The sequence below is a fragment of the Phyllostomus hastatus genome, unplaced genomic scaffold, assembly GCF_019186645.2.
Source record: "Phyllostomus hastatus isolate PE091 unplaced genomic scaffold, TTU_PhHast_1.1 phas_contig_65, whole genome shotgun sequence".
Taxonomy (NCBI): Eukaryota; Metazoa; Chordata; class Mammalia; order Chiroptera; family Phyllostomidae; genus Phyllostomus; species Phyllostomus hastatus.
The window spans coordinates 9049838-9071736 of NW_025333932.1; the positions used below are offsets into that span (position 1 = coordinate 9049838).

At 41.7% G+C, this 21899-nt stretch overlaps 1 protein-coding gene across 3 annotated transcripts in view; it reads right to left on the minus strand.

The window, feature by feature from the left end:
• The window catches only part of TPD52 (tumor protein D52), a 109202-nt gene that overhangs the window by 29385 nt on the left and 57918 nt on the right, over positions 1-21899 (minus strand). Inside the window, exons 1-2 of one of the 3 annotated variants that reach the window (XM_045849410.1) lie at positions 14922-15268; positions 6-121 (exon numbers count right to left, since the gene is read on the minus strand). In XM_045849410.1, the coding sequence (XP_045705366.1) occupies positions 6-121; positions 14922-15087 (282 nt within the window). In that variant the 5' untranslated portion in view covers positions 15088-15268. Of the gene's footprint in view, positions 1-5; positions 122-14921; positions 15269-21899 lie in introns of those variants that run through there. The other 2 variants (XM_045849411.1, XM_045849412.1) reach the window with 2 other exon arrangements.

Genomic DNA, 21899 nt, shown 5'->3' on the forward strand with positions numbered 1-21899 from the left:
CTTACCTTTGCAAGCTCTCTCCTTAGCTCCTCTTGCTCCTCCTCTGACAGGGTCTCTGTGGCGTTGATTGTAGCAGCAGCATCTTCTCTGGCCTCAGGTACTGGGTCTGTTCTCAGTAGACCTTGATGAGGGTTACAAAAAAAAAGTGTCTGTAAGATATGAAAGCTACATACCATTTTCCTTTATGCTCTTCCACTGCCCCAGCCAGAATCAAGCCAATGAAGTTAGATCCATACATCATATGCTGCACTTCCAAACTACCTAGATTGTCAACAAAACACCACAGAAAAGTTGGCGCTAACCACTAAAATCCACCAGCTTAGACTTTGCCAAAGCACAAATTTAAAAAATACAGCATTTACTCAGCTTCCATTTGTGTCCATAGTCATGATATACATACTGCAAAGCAGAAGATTGAAGAGGCCAAGAATGAGATCCTGACAAGGCTTCGAATGTGAATCAACAAGACTAGTAATTCACAGGAAGCAAGGCAGGGAAGGGGGCTCTAAACATCTTTAGTTTCCTCTGGTTGTCAGATCCAACAGTGAACAATCTCAAAGAAGAAATGCTGGGCAGACTCAGTGCCTAAATAAGTTTTATTCTATTTCTTTCCATTAGTTAGTGGATTTAAGAAATGCCTTCGTATAGCTTTTTAAATATGAGCGCACACACACACACACACACACACACAGGGTAGAGCAAAAAACAAAAGGAGGTTTATGGTTTTGAATACATAAAACATAGTTTATTCTTGTAGTATTATTATTGTATTGTTTTCCATACAAACTACTATAAACCTACTTTTGTCCCATCCTATATACCTATTTACATATATATGCGTGTGTGTGTGTGTGTGTGTGTGTGTATATATATATATATATATATTACCCCTTAAAAATTCCTAATGTGTATATTCAGAGAAAAGACCAACACCCATATAAAGGCTTTTCACATTATTTAAGATCAATCGCGATGGTGTCCATCACCCTGGAACAGAGCCGGTGTCTGCTGGTCCATCAGGAAGAACTCAGTATTTCCAATATTTCTAGAAAACACCAGGAAAGCTCTGCCTCGCAGCATCTTTGTCCTCTCCTCTTGTCCATCCAGCCATGCACAGGGTGAGGGTGAAGCCAGTGAGGCACCTACACCCAGGGTGCAAAATTTAAGAGGGCACCAAAAACTCAGTATGAATAGTTTAAATATTTTAATGCAATCATTTGTAAAAATCAAAGTTAATTTGAAGAATCCAAGATGAACAAAATACCCAAATCAAAAATGACAGGCTCACTAGTGCTGATTTTTTCTTTTGCTGCAGGCTCAAAAACACTTTTGTAATTGTCTCTGATCTTAATTTAAAATTTTAGTATATCATTCATCATGTGTTTCTTTAATCACATTAATATATTTTTTATCTTGACAACTGAGCTTCCGGGCGCCCCTTAAATTCTACACCCTTGTCAGCCTTTCAGTCCGTCCATTTCCACGTCTCAGGTTTGTGTTCTCGTAGTCTCCCACAGCAGCAGATTTTTTTATATAGGGGACCAGGAGAAGGTCTCCTTGTCTTCATGCCATCATGGTTGTTCCCTACTCCACCCCAACCCCACGTCTATTTCTGAGAAATGCTAGTTCAGCCACAGCAGCTATGTGGCACCTGCCCAAAGCAAGATGCCAGTAGTACATGACAGACTTAGCAGCCAGGCAGAGAGGAAGAAGGAATACTGCACTGTTCAACAAGCCAGTACCATGACCAACTGAAGAGGAGTGGCCAAATCGAGGACAAAAAATCTTGTAAACAGTACAAAGACAGTTGCTACACAGCCTATTGTATATTAACTGTATAATGGTAGTTAGCAATTATAATAACATTAATCACTAGCATAACAGTATCAAAATAGTGTTTGCCTGAATAGTATGAACAGAATTGTTAAAGGCATCAAAGTAATACAAATAAAACTATTTGAAACCACAAACTGGAGTGGCAAACAGACCAGGCCTAAGCCCTCTCCTGCAGAGACAACACCGGACAGGTACAGCTCAAACAATAATTGCTCCTATAGGTTTCCTCTGAAACAGCAGCGAACAGGCTGCCTGAGTAATATGAGTATTTCTGTGATAGGAATTCGATCACGCCATTCCCAAGCTTAAAATCCTTTAGTTGCCTGCTACGGTTTTCAGAACAAAATTCAACCCTGTGGTTTAGCACACAGACCTTACTGGGCTCATCCCCTGCTATCTGGCAGTGGCATCTTGGACTCCAACTCCAGATAATTCAAACTGTGGGCAAGGTGCCATAAGATGTACTGTTAGAAACCATTAAGGGCAGGGGGGTCCATGTGTGTTTGCAAATTCATCTTGACACCAGGTTCTGTTACAAATGAGTATGAGATTGAAAATGGGAGACAAGCATATACGTAGCAATCTTACAGGCAAGATGGGAAGAACCACGATATGGTTCCTTATAAACAGTATTTATTTCTAATGTTTTGTTCAGACCTTTCAAATTCTCCAACTAGAACAAGACACCACCCCCAAAACCCAAAATTCAGATGTTAAACCATGCCATAAACAGCAAAGGCTCTTTCAAACTTTTTAATAAACAGCATTTTGCAAACCTACTTAAGGGAAATGAAGTATCTGACTACTAAAAATGCTTTATGCATAGCTGCCCAATTCCAAAAAAAATCGAAGGGAATTCTAATACTATTCAAGTATTTAGTTAGAGTATCAGGGGAAAACAATGTTCTAGAAAATGGGGTTATGGGGTTACCAACAATTGGCTTCAGGATCTCCAAAATGACCTTGATATTTTACATTCAAAATCTAAGAAAAGTTAGCACATAATTACATGATCTTTTTCCATGTTAGCCTGCAGATGGCAGCAAATTATCAATATTATAATTTAAAGGTGAGGTTTCAAGGTGAGGACAGGGGTGGGGGGAGTATGAAAAATAAAGGACATGAAGGAGAACAGAATGGTAGGTATTGAGATCAGCAGCACAGCATGACAGTCATGAATTAGGAAAATTATTAATAACCACAGCCACCACAGAGTGCATGCTATGTATACTCACATCTGAACTAAGGAGTCTGAGTGCATTACATCATTCACGTGCAACACATCCATGATATGGGGTCACCCTTACCATTTGCAGGTGAGGAATCTGAAGCTTACAGAAGTTAAGTAACTTGCCCATGGTGACATCTGAAAACAAGGTGCAGTTAACATTCTGAACCTCCATGGTTTGATTTCAAGGCACATGGTTCAAATCATTGATTTCCAAAATACAAATAAAGACAAGAGTCGGGGCTAACAGGTCATATTTGAGATGCTATTTAGAAGCAACAGTAAATTAGACTCTGTACCAATAAAATAACCTGGTACATTAGATCAAAAGCAATCATTTCATCATATCCAAATAGACAGTTTCTCAAACGTGTGAATCCAAATTGTGCCTTGGAGGTTTTTCTAGATATTACTCCATTTCTTCTATGTTCAGTAAGAGTGCAGTATTTACTGTGGAGATAAAGTCTGTTTTTTGGGAGAAAATATATTAATTTCTCACTCACATGAAGTTGGGAAATGGGAGTGTTTTAATGCACAAAGTTTGTCCAGAAGGCATCCAGCCATGTAATATGAAAAATGGAGACATTTATTGAAGAAGATACAAGAAACATTGTATATAGGACAATGACTCCTCAGTCCCCTTCAAAGTAGGCACCTTGGGACCTCACACAGTTCTCCCAGTCACCATCAGCTGCCCCGTCATATTTTCCTGAATCTCATGGACCATCTGAAATCTCTTCCCTTTCAAAAGTTATTTTAGTTTTGGGAGAAGCCAGGAGTCACAGGGTGGGCTAAAGTGGAGGCTGAGTCACCTGGGTGATTTGATGTTTCACCAAAAATCTCTACACTAGATGTGAAGCATGAGTGGGTGTGTTGTCGTGATGAAGTTTCCAATACCAAGCTGCCCATAGCTGCGGCCTTCTGAATCACCCAAGTTGTTTCTGTGGAGAAATGTTCGAGCTTAACACAAAATGTGATGCAGATTCATTGCTTTACTTACTCAGTCATTTTGAATGTGACAGCCACACAGTACACATGCTTACTCAGTGGCATTTACTGCCCCCACTGACTAGTACAGTGAAGTCACTAATGTTCATGCATGGGCATTCTAGTCCACTCTCCTTAGCTGCCAGGTTATATCAATGTCATGCAAATTGTTCTCATTATATTAGCAATAGCTAGCTTTTTCCAGATAGACCTTGTATATATAAAACTGTAGGTAATCAAAAAAATTCTTATTTGCTTATTAATTTGAATATTCTTCCTCAGAATCTGATGGAAAGCCATTTTTAAAATGTAGAGGATGATAAATATTTACTGAGGCCTACTACACCAGCCAGCCAAGGAAATTTCTATCTCATGTCATAAAAAATAGGAAAACTGGACAGGTATGTGCAAAAAATGAGACTAGACCACCAGCTTACACCATACACCAAAATATATTCAAGATGGACAAAAGACTTAAATGTAAGTCATCACACTATAAAAGTCCTAGAGGAAAACATAGGCAGTAATATGTCAGATATCCCACATATCAACATCTTCACTGACATGCCTCCTAGGGCAAGGGATATAAAGGAAAGAATAAACAAATGGGACTAAAACATCAAATTAAAAACCTTCTGCATGGCTAAAGAAAACATCAGCAAAATGAAAAGGGAACCAATCATATGGGAGAACATATTTGCCTTGGACAAGGGTTTGATCTCCAAGATATATAAAGAACTCAGATGACTCAACACCAGGAAGACAAACAATCAAATTACAAAATGGGCCAAGGGCCTGAACAGACACTTCTCCAAGGAGGAAAGAGAGAGGCCCCAGAGACATATAAAAGGATGGTCAGCATCATTAACCATCAGAGAGATGCAAATTAAAACCATAAATGAGATAGCACTTCGCACCAATCAGAATGGCCATCATAACCAAATCAACAAACAACAAGTGCTAGAGAGGTTGTGGAGAAAAGAGAACCCTCATACACTGTTGGTGGGAATGCAGAATGGTGCAGCCACTGTAGAAAATGGTATAGAATTTCCTTAGAAAACTAAAGATGGCACTTCCTTTTGACCCAGTGATTTTACTGCTGGGATTATACCCTAAGAATCCTGAATCACCAATTCAAAAGAATCTATACACCCCAATGTTCATAGCAGCATTACTTACAATAGCCAAGTGCTGGAAAAAGCTTAAGAGCCCATCAGTAAATGAGTGGATCAAAATACTGTGGTACATTTACACAAGGGAATACTATGCAGCAGAAAGAAGGAGCTCCTAACCTTCAAGACAACATGGATGGAACTGGAGAGCATTATGCTAAGTGAAATAAGCCAGGTGGTAAAAGACAAATACCATATGATCTCACCTATAGGTGGAATCTAATCAACAAAACAAACAAATGAGAAAAATAGAACCACAGATGTGGAAGGAACAAACTGACAGTGACCAAAGGGGAGAGGGAAAATGAGGGAAAGAAGGGGAAGAGTCCAGCCAAGGAACGTGTATAAAGGACCCATGGTAATGGACTACAGGGTAGGGATTGACTGAGGGATTGGGGGCTGGATAGGGCAAGGGAGAGCAATGGGGGGAAAAATTGGGACAACTGTAATAAAACAATTTTTTAAAGAAAAAAATAAATAAATACAAAAATCTTACAAAAAGCACTGAAGTGGTATTTATTTCCATTAGGAAATTGAGGCCCTCTGAGGTTAGTAATTTGTGCAGTCACAGAAGTCAGATTCAAATGCAGATCTTTCCGACTCTGAGCTCTCCCTTCTTCACACATATTTATTCTTAGAGAAATTCCAGTGAGCAGGGAGATCAAAGGGTGAGTCCAGAGGGAAGCTGGAGGCCAAGGGCCAGGCTTTCTCCACAGGGGCTTTTTTACTTCACTGAGGGTGCAAGAATACATGGGGATCCCTGGCTTGAAAATCACAGGTACCACAATCAAGCCCAAGTGACTGAATATTGGTGATAATTTGTCCCATCAGGTTAACAACATTTTAGCCACTTCCTTAATTATTCTCCTGGTGCAAATGAGTGACTCCTGGTGCAAACTCTGGAGAGTTTGGAGATGAGGGCAGTGGGGAGACCTAGAGTCCACAGACAGGCAGCTGATATGGGCGGCCAGGTGGGAGCCCACTGCCCAGGGAGCAATGGAGAAGGTAAACAGAGACAAGAAGGTTCATCCTTATCAAACCTAAGACAAAGTTTTTCCTAGTACATCTTTGAATTGAGATGCAATGTACAACCAGCCAGGTAAGCACTTCTTGGGACAGAGTTGTTTTACCACCTGTAACAGTGCCTCAAACTTTCCAAAACGAGTATGAGTGGCTTAGACAATCACAGACCTCTCTTTTCAGAAAGGCTGAATCACAGGCTTTTTGTGATTTATTCAATAAACAAAACTGACATTGGTTATTTCCTAGCTGACAAGCAATTCAGAAAAGTTAGACAAGACATGTAAAGAGGTTTCAGGAAACTTTCATTTACTTTTTTTAAAAAGTATGCACAGGAGTGTTATGGTCAATGTATGTATCTCAATAAATGTAAAAGAATGTTCATGAGCATGAAATTAAAAATTTTAAGTGAAAATAAAGCATTTTTTAGTTTAACTTGAAACAAATTTTTCCCCTTAATGAAATGTAAAATAATGTTAAAATCTTAACATTAAATCTTAAAATCTTAAAATCCATGGTGTCTTCCCGACTACCAACTCATGGGAACTGTGAGATAATAAACTTATCTTTTAAGATTTAAAAAAGGGTTAAAAAATTCTGTAGTGTCTTAGATGTGCTGAAATATGATACTTCAGACTTTGAGGAACTTGTGAGTAATTTGAGGAAAATGAAGTTCTTGGATTTCTAGCTTCAGCGGGAATGTGTGTAATGAGCAAGGAATGTTTGGGAAGAATGAGGAAGAAAGGGGAAAGGTTTGAGTTGTGAACACATCTCTACTTCTAGACTATAAAGTCCTGATGTCACACCCTTATTTTTTCATCTGAGCACATTGTCTAGAACAGAGCAACTGTTAACAAATATTTCATGTGAACTGATTTACTGGTAATGGATTTATTCAAACTAAGTTTCTCTTAACATTCCCACAAACAACAACCTACTCATCACACACTCCCCAAAACGTCAACCAGGGAAGGAAGCAAGCCTTTTTATACAACTTTTGAACCTAAAATTACAATAAAGTCATGATGGAGAGTCTGGTGAGAACCTCTCTGCTGGGGTGGTACGGTGTAGCCCATGCCCTCCCGTGTTGGAGCACCCACCCCAACAGTCCTTGATCTTTCTTTCATCCAATTAAGACCAACTGCCTTCTTCAAGACATTCTGTGATCAAGTAAAATATTTTTGGCCATTGTCATACAATTTTAGATATGAAAAGAATTTTGCATCATTTAGTTCAAATATTTCATTGTATAAAGAAAAAGAAGCTGGAGACAGATTTTGTTAAAGAATAAAAAGAAGCATGAGCTTTCAAATTCGATGGTATTGTGGGTTGAATTGTGTCCCGTGAAATGATACATTTGACTTCCTAACACCTACTACCTGCAAACAGGGTTTTTGCAGGTGTAATCAAGTTAAAATGAGATCATATTAGATTAGGGTAGGTCCTCATCCAAAACTGGCATCCTTTTAAGGAGAACATTTGGACACAGAGACCCAGAGAGAAGAACATCTCCTAAAGTTACAGAGACAGAGAGAAACACAGAGAACACTGTGTAATGATGGAGACAGAGACTGAAGTGATAAAGCCACAAGCCCAGGATTGCTGGCAACCACTAGGAGCTAGAATGAGTCAGGGAAGGCTTTCCATCAGTGCCATAGGAGTGTGGCCCTGCCAAATGCTTAATTTTGGGTTTGTAGCCTCCAGAATTCAGATATAAGAAATTTCTGCTGTTTTACACTGAACTTAAAAGACACATACACTCATACATTCATGACAGCATTATTTACAATATCCAAAATATGGAAGCAACCCAAATGCCCATCAATAGATGAGTGGATAAAGAAGTGGTGCTTACATACAATGGAATGGATCAGCCATAAAAAACAGTGAAATCTTGCCATCTGCAAGAACATGGTAGGACCAAGAGGCTGTTACACTGAGTGAAATAAGTCACACAGAGAAAGACAAATGCCATATGATTTCACTTATATGCAGAATTTTTAAAAAACAAAATAAACAAACAGAACAGAAATAGACTCATAGATACAGAGAACAAATTGATGGTTGCCAGATGGGCAGGAGGTTGGGCAGCTGAGTGAAAAAGGTGAGGGGATTAAGAAGTACAAACTGGTCATTACAAAACAGTGACAGGAATGTAAAGCACAGCATAGGGATTATGGGCCAATAATATTGTAATAACTATGCGTGGTGTCAGATGGGTACTAGACTAATTGGGCTGATCACTTTGTAACTTATATGAATATCTAATCACCGGATTGTACACCTGAAACTAACATAATATCGTATGGCAACTGTAATTAAAAATTTTTTAAATTACTTTAAAAATAAAATTAAAAAAAAAGAAATTTTTGTTCTTTAAGCCACTCATAAACTCTTTAAACTTAAGAGTTTATGGCACTTGGTTGCAACAGCCCTAAGAAACTGAGCCCCTCCAAACCATTCCCTGTTAAAGAAAAATAAAAAGGTAATACCACATAGCCCTCTGGGTTTTTATAAGAATACTCATGTACAGGAGTGGGCACATGTTAATGTTTTGTAAGGATTTGTCATTCCCCACCTCTCCCATGTTCACAAGTCACCCCAGCTACTTCCTCTTCCCTTCTATGAAGCTTGGCTCACAGGCTCACTTCCTTACTTCCCATCACTCCTCAACCCCCTGCAACCTGGCATCTGTCCTTCTTCCACCCCTTCGACTAAGAACAGTTCTTGGTCATGGTCACATGTAATACTGAGGGATCCAGCTATGAACCTCAGTCTGACACCACTGCTCCTCTGGTACCTCCCACCCACCTCCCTGGGTTTTCCTGGCCTCTCTGGGATATGGTTCATCTCCAATCCCACCATCCTGCCTCAGGTCAGGCTCTCACCAGTTCTTGCTTAAGACTCTTGCCCCCAAAGTTCCCTGATGGTCTCTGTCCCCTCCAGCGATTGACCACCTTGCCACCAGAGTGAGCTCCTGTGTATGACTCTGACTTCAGCACTCCCTTGCCTTAATTCCTCCATGTCACCCACCTCCTCGTAAAGCTCATTGCTCCTGACATCTGAGGCCCACCCACTCCACCTCATGCTACTGCCCTAACCTACCAAGAGAATGTATTAACTCAAAAAGTAAAATAACATAAACTACCTCCCATACTATTTTTGCCCACTTAATCTTTTTTTATTGTGGTAAATATCTAACATAGCATTGGCCATATTCACTATTTTTAAACATACAATTCAGTGCAGTTTAGTTACTTTCACAGTGTTGTACAATCACTTCTACCATCTCTTTCCAAAGCATGTTCCCTTTTTTTGTTTTTGCACATGTTATTTTCTCTTCCAGAACCCGCCCCCGCCCTCCTTATCTCCAGGTCCCATTCATTTCAACAAATCAGTTTTAAGTGTCTTTTGTCCTTGGAGGATTACCTGGACCCCATGATCCAGTCCCGTTCTGGGTAAAACACACTACATGTAACAAATGCTTCACTTGGGACACAGACTACAAGGCTGGCAACCCAGGACCCCAGCGTGAGTTCCAGTCCTGCATCTTCAGCTGTGTGGTGCCCCCTGCTCAGGGTCTGGCACACAGATGCTCATCGACACACCCTGCACGTGTGAATTACAGGAAGGTCCATAAGTGGGTTAGGGGCAAAGGTAAGGACTCAGTTTTCTCATTATCTACCTTATATCTTCAGCTTATTTTCTGTATTTCATTTTCACTTCACTGCTTTCACCTACCAAGGTTTTTCTATTTAAAATAAATAAAATGTCATTTTTCTAAAAAAAAAATACAACTTGTGTCCCATAACCTATCCAAAAATTGTTGTTACATTTGGAATAGGCCACCTACACTCACATTACAGAGACACTGGGTGGGGCACCTTCGACACTGTAGAAGAGAGATATGTCAGCTGCCCCAAGCAGGGAAGGCTCTAACTGGTCAGAGATTTAATCAAGCCCCAGAAGCTTCTCTGACAACAAAATTGTATCCACAATCTTCAAAGAGGCTAAAATCGTTTTAAGACCAGAGTAGGAATAAGAAACTTCAGTTTCTAGGGATTATTTTATTTTAGCACAAACGAGGAAATATGCACCCCCTTTTTTTAAACCTAGAGACATAGAAAGAGGTAAAATTATAGTTCAAAATATCATTAGTGATAATATACAAAAAAGATCACAAGGTAAAGATATCTTTCCCCTTATAAGTCTGTGCTTGGTCTGTGTTTCTGGATGTGACAGAATCCCAGGAGAGGCAAGGAGATGTTTGAAGGGCCCCACAGCAAAGTGGTTCCTCTTAAGAGACCCAAAATACAAAGGACCCACTTAAGACAGTGTTTCTCAACCACAGCATGAGGGACATTTTGAGCCAGGTAATTCTTTGCAGAGGGGGTTTTCCTGTACATCGTCCCATGTGTCATCTACCCACTCGATGTCTGTAGCTGTTCCTCCCAACAGCTATGACATCCAGCTATGACAACCAAAGTCACCTCAACATCAGCTCCAATAGTGGCCAAATGTCCAAAGTAGGCAGGGGGGATGACAAAACCACCCCAGGTTGAAACCCATGGATTTAAGGTAAGGGAGCATCTGATACTTCTTATCTGACACTGATTCTCTTCAGAAGAAAGAGACTCAGTAGCACAAGCCATGAAAACTTTTCATTTCTTGCAGCTGTAATTTTCCCAGGTTTGCCCATGGTGAGATCAGTAAAATAGGAAAGAAAAATAACTCACTGTAGTGTGGAGGCAACAAGGAACAGGAAAGCCGAGGAACCCTGACACAATCCATTTGAGAAAGACCCAAGAACCCAGGGGACTAGCTGGGCGATGCCAGGGCTGAGGAGGGGATGCACACAGCACTAAGGCATAAAGGCAAAGCAGGCTGCAGACCCAGATTTGCCCGAGACTCAGCTCAGACAGCAGGACCCTGAACGGCAGTCAACTTCTCACCCCAAAAAAGGCCACCCTCCCCAAAATTTACCTCACAAAACCACCTCACAGAAAGAATGAGGGTGAAAGGAAAAATCGTGAAGGTAGTATTTTCAAACGTTTGAATTGCCTCCTTCAGATATTCCAAAATGGACCTCCTTCATGTTAAAAACAAAAATAAAAAGAGGGAAAAATCTTCGGTCAATGATGTCAGAGCCATCATTCCCTACAACCCTAACCAACTGTAAAACCCATAATGGGGCACCCCACAAGAGAAGTGAAAGCTTAGCCATGGAGAGATTGGGGAGTCCCCAGAGAGGAAGTCACTTCCATCCTTAAATTTTCTCTCTATGTATAAGGGGTGGGGGGACTTCATTTCTTGAATTCTGCTCTGATTTATAATCATGAAAAACTTTCCAAAGTGATCAGCACTTCCCTAAAAGGAAGTGAGAATGACACAGAGCAGAAATGACAAAGGGTAATAAAACAGAACGACAAGGACAGCTCTGGGCTAAGAGGTTTCCATTTCATTTTTTTTTCAATGCTTTTAGACTTTAATATAACTGCATAAAACTAAAATATCAAATTTTTAAATGGCTCCTATTTTCTGAAGCCACTAGAAATAACCCAAGTTTTTCTGCTTGTTTTGATTTTCGTAAACCAGGGCTGCATCTTTCTGTACACAAGAAAAAACTTTTGAAAGGAAGAGGAATCCCACATAAATATCACTTTGGAAATTGTTTTGTGGGTGATCACAAAACAAAAGAGAAAATGGCACAAAGGACCCAGCTACCATCCTTGGGCCCACCTGTGCAGACTGGCCACAGCAGACTTGATAGAATGATCAGGTCCACACAGCACATAAAGAATCAACAAGCCCTCTACCCCCCGCCAGTAAAACCCTTGACCAAAGGAAAGGTTATGCCCTGAAAGAGTAACCTGGTCCATAATATCCATTACCAGAGAGGCCAAAATAGTGGGAACTAAAGAAAAAAAGCAACAACCCAACCACTGGCCTGAAAATTGGGCTTTGTGATGTGGGGACTTCACAACACTTTTCTTGGTCTCAATGTTCACATCTGTAAAACGGACTAGAGTGTGAACTAGTCTGTTTTACTGGTCCCTTGCCAGTTTTGTGTCATCCATCCATCCATCCATCCATCCAACAAATATCTGTTGAGCCACAGATGTCAAGCACTATTCCAGGTGCTAGGGAAAATCAGTAAACATCCCTAATGGATTTATATTACAGATTCTGAAACTTTCAGTGTTTTTCAGACTATAGGTTGTAAAACCCAGTTAGCATGACCAAATGAGCATTTTCAAAAGAATCATTGGAACAGTTTAAAATCTCAGAGTACATCACACATAGGGAGAACAAGTTCTGTTTCAGCCACTGACATTTCCGCTGATGAGGGCTGGGGGTCAAGAAGTCTAAGTCATTTCTGAATGTGGGCTGGCTATATCGACCTGATAAAGACCTCTTTCTGTTCCAGCCACTGGCCCTCATCCAGTCCCACATACAGACTGCTTCTTAGGAACAGTCTGTACATAGATTAAATCTGATTATTTTCTCAATGGCCCCATGATGGCATTTTGGATAAATATCAAAGAATTTGTGTTTCAGATCAGTATTCCCAACCTTTCTGAGTAGCAGTTCTTTGAACGTCAGTCCTTCCTTAAGCACTACTTGTCTGCCGATTAAGGAAATGCACAGTGCCCTGGCTAGATGGCTCAGTTGTTTGGCATGTCATCCCAGACACCAAAAGGTTGCAGGTTCAATTCCCAGTCAGGGTACATACAGGAAGCAACTGATCGATATTTTTTTCTCACACTGATGTCTTCTCTCTCTCCCCTCTCCCCTCTCCTCTCTTTCTAAAGTCAATAAGCATATCCTTGGGTGAGGAGAAGGAAGGAAGGGAGGGAGGGAGGGAGGGAGGGAGGAAGAGTTCAGTGGCCAAAAACCACAGGAACTTTGAGACAGATTGATGTTGTATCCCTCCTGAGAGCTCCTGCAGATAAACAAGGAGAACTGGCACAAAGGATTCATTCCATCTAGGCCCCAAGCATTAAATGATGTTGAAAAAGATGGCAGGCTACCTGTGCCTTGAAGGGCCCCAGGAACAGAGACTGGAAATAACTAATCCAGGTCCCACTGCATTTGAGTATTTGAAAATCCCCATGTTCTTACTAGATGACTCCTTATAGCAGTTTCTATTTGTTTTAATGCTCTCCCCCTCCTTTTTTCCAAAGGAAACAAACCACTAAATTTGAATGCTAGCGAGTAGCTGAGTTTGGTTTCTGTTGGTCACTTGGTGTTTCATAATTTTGTTTTTAATCCCATCAGCCCAGACTTCTACAGGTTGCTCCTAGGGACTAAAATACTAATTGCTGGAAATGTGCCTGGAAACCCTACATACCCAACCCTACCAACTGCTTTTGTTTTAACAGAAAACATCAAAGGCAGCCACTATGGCAACTGGGAGAGTGAAAGGACCTGAGACAGACATGAGAATGGATGAGAAGTAAGACCAGCAGCATGAATCCTCCTAGAATTTTGCACCCTATGCACGCTGATCCTGCACAGTCGACCTCAAGTCAGGTCACTGCGACTCCAGCTTCCATGACCATGGTCACTTGAGCTTCCCTTTTTCACCGAGTTTGAACTTGCCCACTCCCACTGTGTGTTGCTCTTATAACGTTTCCTACACACAGGACTGATGGCCCCATATTTTTAGGGGCCAGGCATAGGGGAAGACCCCTTTATGACAGAGGTCCCTGGTGGTCCCAGCAGATAAACAGCCACTGCCTACCAGCTCCCAACTTCCAGAGAACAGCTCTAAACTGGTATTTTCCACATTTTCCCTTCCTGGAAATCCGAACTACACTCCAAGGGTGGTGGTTGTGGGTTGCAACCAACCCCTCAGGGAAGGGTGCAAACTCGCAACATAAACACTGATAATGAGGTTTCTTGTTGGCTCCTTTGCCATTTGTTTTCTAAATCACCTACTTTTTAAACTTACAAAAGCAAAAGATTATAAGAAAAAAAATGAACTTCAAAGAAAATTTTTCTGGCAAATTACAGAGGAGGTCATTTCCCTGTCACCAAGCATCAGCTATAAAACTAGGGAACTGGCCCAGACAGTGGCTCAGGCTGTGCTCAGCTCTGTGCTACCCAGTGCTCATGAAGCCGGACACTCCTGACAGTAGCCCTGGCTCTCAGAACACTCTTGTACTTGTGGATACAAGAATGACCAAAGGAATAGCCACTTTAAGTTTTTCAATCTAAAAAAACCTCTTGCCTGGTATTTCCGAATGTTACACCTAGTATTCCAGAACAAAATTCGTGACAACCTCCATAAGAAGGACCTGGAATGTTGTCATCTTAACAAAGACAAAATCTAGGGTGGAGGACTCTTCATAAATTATATAGGTGACTTGGAAAGGCCTCAGACACCCCCTTTTTGATTATGTATCAGCTCAGTGAATTCAGTGACCAAAAGTGCTCATGCAAACAGTACTACCTTTAAAATCTAAAATCCATGCACATATTATGTGTGTACATATATACACACAGCACACATTTAATGAGCCATCTGTCTCCTTGGAATCTAAACAGCTTTCTTCACCATTTTCAACACAGAAACACCCTTGTCCATCTTTACACTAATGATTTCAAAGCCAGGCAAACCCCAAATGGGATCCAGGTTTTATTACAGCAAAATGAACTTGAGAAAACTCAGTTACCAAATTTCTGAAGAACAGGAGATCCAGGTGGAGATGGATTTCCACTGGGAGACAAGTAGAGGTAGTTTTTGTTCACTCCAGCAGCAAAATCAAATGGGGACTGGTAATCTTCATCAAGCTCCATGTCCCTGTGTCCCTGAAGTCTGTTCCAGAATGTGAGGTACATGGCTTGGTCACCACCAGGTGTCCTTCAGCTGTGGGCCACTCTAGCCACACTGCTTTCCATGGTTGCACCCTCCACTGGCCAAAGGGTCCACTCAGGCAGGGTTTGGGGACTGGCCTCCCAGCCTTCACGCTTCCTTCCCAGAGCTTCACACGCACAGATCATGCAGGCTCGTTTAATAAATGACCTCAGAAGGGCTCTGCTCCCCACCTGCTGTTCACTGGGGCCAACAAGGAACAAGCCTGTGGGAGTGGCACTTTCTTGGGTCAACAAAGGAGGGCCATGTCCTGCAATGCCACTTATGGGTACCAACTGTTCCAGAAACGCCACACACTAGCACAGTCACAGAAACTACCAGGGCTTTTTTTTTTTTTTTTTTAAACAGAGTCAGCTGACCAAAACAACACCAAGGAAGACTTAATCTCCTAGGACAACAAAGGATTACCAGACAGTAATCTCCCGCAAATGCCATCTGGGCAATGCATTTTTCTACATGGATTACAGCACAATTCTAAAGCCAAGCTTCCTGCATTTGCCATTGGCTTTCTAAGTACAACTTGGTATAGAATTATTTCCACTATCATTTCATCTAAAGCAATGTCTGACCTTGCGTAACAAAATTTCAGTCTGACCTTCCTTCCCTCCCCTACCCTCTCCTTTTCTGGAAAGACCATGTTTTGGTTATACATACTGCAAAAAGAAGAATCAACTCTCAAGGCACAGAGCCCAGTTTCCTGAACCTTCTTTGTTGAACTCGGGCCAGGCCCATGCAGGTGTAACAAACCTGTGCGCAAACACGCAGGAAAAGCGCATTTCCCTTTGCTCAGCATGCCCTGCAGAAGACTGGGGCCCAGCCTGCCCATCAAACAAATGTCTAAGTTACCAGATTCATTTCCTTTACACCAGTCTCTTAGCAGACCCTTTCCACAGGAACTCTGGCCTTTGCTAAAGGACCCTGCCCGTGTGCTTCTGCCTACACAGTTCACCTACTATTAAAACAGGAAAAATAAAGGGGACCATCCCTTAGGGGGCATGGTCTGTCACTGCAGGACAACAAAAAAAAGCTGTTCTACCCTCTCAAATTTACCTGATAAAGAGGAACTCAATATACTCTCCCTGGATTGGAAGCAAACAAGAAACCTAAAATACTTTAAGCATTAAAAAAAAAAATCTGTGTGTCTACAGGATAAACTATATGTGCACCAAGACAGTCTTTTCATTCATTTCAACTTATGATTCATATTTTATTTATTTGTTACTCTCATGTTGTACTCTATTTTGGCAAGTCTTATATCTTAAGATTTTTAAAAGTTTATTTTTAACAAAAAAAATCAATCTGTACATTTCTCCTAAAAGACACCCAAATTTGACCAACTATAAAGGCTGTTTATTCCATACTTAGAGATTAATTTTTATTATTATCTGAAAGAATGAACTGTCTGATTTCTTGAGATTCACAGTCTCCCTTTCTGCAATAAGACAGGCACCGAAGCTGTGTCCCTGGACCACAGTATGCTTATTAGGATACCTGTCCTTTCAATACTCTCTGTACTGGTCACTAACTAACTGGTAGAAAAAGCGTTTTTCCATACCCACTCTTTCTCCTAGAGACACAAGTATTAAAAGAGCTCTCACCAGAAATCAAATAACTGGACTTCCCAGCCTCCAGAACTGTGATAAATAAATGTCTGTTGTTATAAGCATTCAGCCTATGGTAATTTATGAAAGCAGCCCAAACTAAGACAGAAACATCAATACTGACACAAACACACATAATGTAAACCACAGCCTCTTCCACACTTCTCGCTACCCCTCAAAAACCCATGCCCTTGACCTGCAGGGTTGATGACCATGCTATACCCTCTACCTGAAATGCCACCTTCTATATGCTTGCAAAAGTCATTCATCTCTCAAGACCAGGCAGAAATGCCACCTCATCTCGAAAGCCCTCTCCCCCCCCAGCTCTCAGGTTTGCAGCAACAGCATGCAGAATGAATGGGACATGCACCAGCTACTCTGTGCCTACATCCTCCCTGGCAGGTAGGCACCAAGCATCCATTATGGTACCTACCCTGAAGTTCTGGGTCTGACCAATGTGGAATATGCAGATTTGGAATTTAAGTGATACCTGAAATTACTGCTTTACCTTCTTGCATACAATCCCAGGGCTGATATATAACATCCTGTCTCTTTGCTACAGTTCTCCAGTCAGATCCTTGTCAAGATATTCTAGAATGTCTAGCAACACTTTCTAGAAGGCCAAAGGTGGGAAAAGCATGGTGTATGTCAATGGAATGGAAGAAATTCATTGATTCAAGATTCAGATACCAAGGAAAAAGGAGTGGCAAGATAAAAAAAATGAAAATATAGCTTGGGGACAGACCATTAAAGACCTTGAGTGACCAACTTTTATACTCAATACAGTGTGCAAAAAAAGCCACTGAAGGTGTTTGAGCCATGTAGAGACAGGATAAAGTTTTATAAAAATCAGTCTGGAAATGGTATGTAGGAAGTACTGTATGTAGAAAGAGGCTAAAAGAGAGGGGACTCAGAAGCAGTCTACTTCTACAATCCAGGCAAGAGAGAGGAAGTCTTGGATTTAGTGGCAGCTCTTTCTACTTCTTACTATGGACCCAAAGGAGGAAAAAACAAGTAAGATTTGATCCTGTCCTGCTGGACATTGCCACACTGGTGTTCCAAAAGTACTTCAAAATCAACATGCACAACACTGAATTCACCAATTTTCCTCATGATGTTCCTATGTCCGGGATCGCCATCCTGAGTCACAGAGGCCTGGCCTCAGCGGAATCACTCCTAAGTCTTCTCGCTCTCTGAGGCAGCACCCACCAGAGCTGCACATCCAACCGGCGCTCTGTTCCCTTTGTGTCCTCTCCTCTTTCTGTTTGTCACTGACAACACCGTTGTTCAGACCTAACTGAACTGTTTTGGTAGAGACACGCCCACATCTCTGACCTGGTAGATGCTTGCTGTTGTCTACCCAGCACCCTCCTTTCCTTAAGGAATGCCACCTCATCTGCTCCACAGGGCAGCATCCACCACAGTTCCTACCTATGTGCTGGCTCTAGCCATGGCTGTGCTTCAAATCAGGCCCATGCAGGCCTCCCATCCCCCAGCTCACAGGGATTGACCTAAGGGATATCTGACCCAAACAGTGCCACCCACAGACCTTCCCTGATGTTCACAGGACATATAATGAGAGAAAGTGACTCTGGAACCTGAGCTGTCACATGCTAGTTTGGAGGGGCCAGGTGGTGCTTTCTCTGCCCAGGTCAACAGGCAACAGACCCAGTGCTGAGACTGGGAAGGAACAGAAGAAGAAAAGAGACAGATAAGGGATGGACCAGTTGCATCTGAGCCCTTTGATCCACCTACCCTGGCTTCTCAGTTATAAACACATTTCTGTGCTACTTCACTTATGGTTCACGTTGAATTCTATCATTTCAGTAGAAAAAGTCCTACCTCACAACCCTTTCCCACTATTACCCCACCATGTTTCAGACTTGGCATTCCTGTTTCTTAAATACATTTTTTAACTTGGCCAAGACAATTTTCTCAAACTAGAGCCTTTTTCCCCCTATATTTCTTCCTGTCAAACTCTGACCTTATCATCAAGCTCAGCTTAGTAAGTCTCATATGAATGGTATAAGGACAAGGGATGTTCATTCTAGTGCTAACTATAATGGAAAAAGAACAAGCACACATGCCTACTAAAAGAAAATCATTTAAATGCTAAACAGAACACCCATATAATATAAAATTACACAAACATTAACATGATGATGTGAACATGTATGTATTTTACAGGGAAAGATATTCTTGAGACATTTAGTAAACAAAGAAGGTTCAAAAACTCTTTGTAATGTATGATCCATAAATGTATAATGATTGGAGAGAGACAGACAGATATCAAAAAAAGAAGAGTCAGGAGAAATCCATGTGGCCCAACCCCAGAAAAGTGTTTATGTACAGTAGTGTCAGCAGGGGGCACCCCTGGACAGCTCAACCATTAAAAGTCTGGCAGCAAAGGGCACACTACAGAGCAACAACCCATTAGGTGACTCATGCTTTTGCAAATGGAAATGGAGGAAGCATAAATGACTACAAGGAATATTAAGTTTCCACCTGCCCATTAATACATCACTTAAATAGTTCTGAGCAGGTTGTCCCTAATTTTGAAAGATTCTTAAGGGATGGTCTGATGTAAAAGCTGTAAGGCACATACAAAAATTCACTAGGGGGGCCCTACAAGGCACACAGTCAGACGATTACCCAATAGGAGAGGCAGGCCATTGGTATCAGATACAGTGGACATGTCACCACACCAGCCAGCTGGAAGGTGCTCCAGCTAGCCAAATACAGGACAATTTAACCACCAACCTAATCAAGAACAGCAAAATTATAAATCAATGAAAACAGGAATCTAAGAGTCCATACGTAAAGGTTAATTTTCATGTCCATTTGGCTGGGCCATGAAATGCCCAGATATTAGATTAAACATTATTGCGGATGTGTCTGTGAGGTTATTTGTGGACAGAATTAACATTTGAATTGTTAAGCAAAGCAGAGCAAAGCAGATTGCTCTCCCCAATATGAGTGGGCCTCCTCAAATTTGTTCAAGACATGCACTGAACAAAAATGCTGAGAAAATTCACTCTCTCTACCTGTCTGTCTTTGAGCTGGGACATCAGTCTTCTGCCTTTGGACTTGACCTTGGACTAGAACTTTTACACTGTAGCCAACTGCAGATCTCCGGACTTTTCAGACTCCATAATCATGTAAGCCAATTCCCTATAATAAATCTCTACAGAGACAGATATACAGGCCTATCTTGGTTCCCGGAAACTTCTGAGAGCTGAAAGGATTTGCTCCACCTTCCACTGAAACAGCAGTTGATTGACCCTCCGAGATAAAGAAGTCTCACTACCACATCCTTCACTGGTCACACCTTCCTGGAAGACAGCTAGGAGGAAGTTCCACAGTCAGTGTATGGAAATGGAGTCAGTTAGGCTCCCTCACCAGGATATCCAGGCAACTATGACTTAGCAGTGTCCATATAACCTTGAGAGTGGGCCCATATGAGCAGGCTCCCCACCAGACAATAAAGGCATGCCAGGCATTCCCATGGCTCCATGAATTTTCTTCCATCTGCCTGAATCCCATGTGAACCTGCCTGGCCTTGAGTGGCTACAAGGCAGTCAGGATGAGACACTATGGGAGGCACAGAGTCTGGCAGTTAGTGAACCCCTCCTTCATGCCCACTCCCCACCCAATGCCACAATAAGCAAACTTTGACTCAAAAAAACACACACACAAAAAGAGTAAAATAACCACACACACAAAAGAGAACTTCATTTTAAATTCAAAATTCAACTGAAAATCACAAGGGTAGATGCTCCCTCACTTACTCACTTTCTCTAGTAAACCCCCAAACCACTGCACAGTAAGTGCTGGGACTGTCCCCATTTTTCAGATGAGAAACAGAGCAAAGACAGTTTCTGCAAACATCAATACCCACAAAAGCTTCAGTCAGGGGTGTCTAACTTGCAGCCTGCCAGCGGCATGTGGCTCAGGATGGCTATGAATGCAGCCCAACACAAAATTGTAAATTTACATAAAATGCTACGAGAATCTTTGTGATTCACAAAAAATGTGTAGCCCATGACAACTCTTCTTCTATCAGTGTGGCACAGAGACACCAAAAGGTTGGACACCCCTGAGTAGATGAAGAGCAAGGATGTGAAACCAGGTGGTCTGCCTCAAGGCCTGTGTCCTTTCTGGAGCAATGAGAAAAGTAGATGTGGTTAAGAACTAGGTGAGGAGCCAGGACCTCACATACAAATCACCTGAAGGTCTCCTTACAGAGCAGAACCTGCATCGCTGACAAGCTCGAGGTGATGGGAGGCTTCTAGTGGGGACCACATTTGGAGAGATCTGGTGATGGAAGCCCTGCTGAGGAGTGTGACTGCAATTTTAGGAACAATATTTGTTAGCATTTAGTTCATCGTTCAGCAACACAGGGTTAGTGATGTCCTCTCCAATTTCCAGATGAGAAAATGTAAGGAACTAAGAAATGAGGGGTAAGTCCAACACCTCACAATAATCTTCCTCACCATGCATCTAATAAGTCAATTTATTAGTAATGGGTGGGAGATGTTCAGAGATGTACTTTAGAAAAATTGTTCCTGACACCATACGAAGACAGATTACAGAGGGGAGATGGGAAATCAGTGAAACTATTTCTAAGGACTGAATAGTATCCTTTCCCAAAATTTATGTGTTTAACTCTGAATCCACAATGTATTTTGCAGACAGGTCCTTTAAGGAGGTAACTGAGGTGAAATGAGGTCATAGGGTGGAGCCCCAACCCAATAGGAATGATATCATTGTAAGAAGAGGATGAGATACTAGAGACACATGTGTACAAAGAAAGGCCACCTGCAAGCCTGTGAGAGAATCCTCACTAGAAACCAATCCTGCTGGCACCTTGATCTTGGATTTCCAATCTCCACAAATGTGAGAGAATAAACTTCTGTTATTTAAGCCCCTAATCTGTGGCATTCTGATACAGCAGCCTGAGTGGACTAATACCAAGAGTGTGCTCCAGGAACATAGAGGGAACAGAAAAGCAAAGACACACCATGAGACACACAGAGGGATCACCAAAAGATTCTGGAGCCCACTTGTAACTGGTTGCCCAGTGGGAGTGGTGTAAGTCAGTGACAGCATTAATTACAACAGTGGCAAAGAGATCGATGGTAGGGAGGAGAAAGGAGCCTTCAAGTGACCCAAGAATG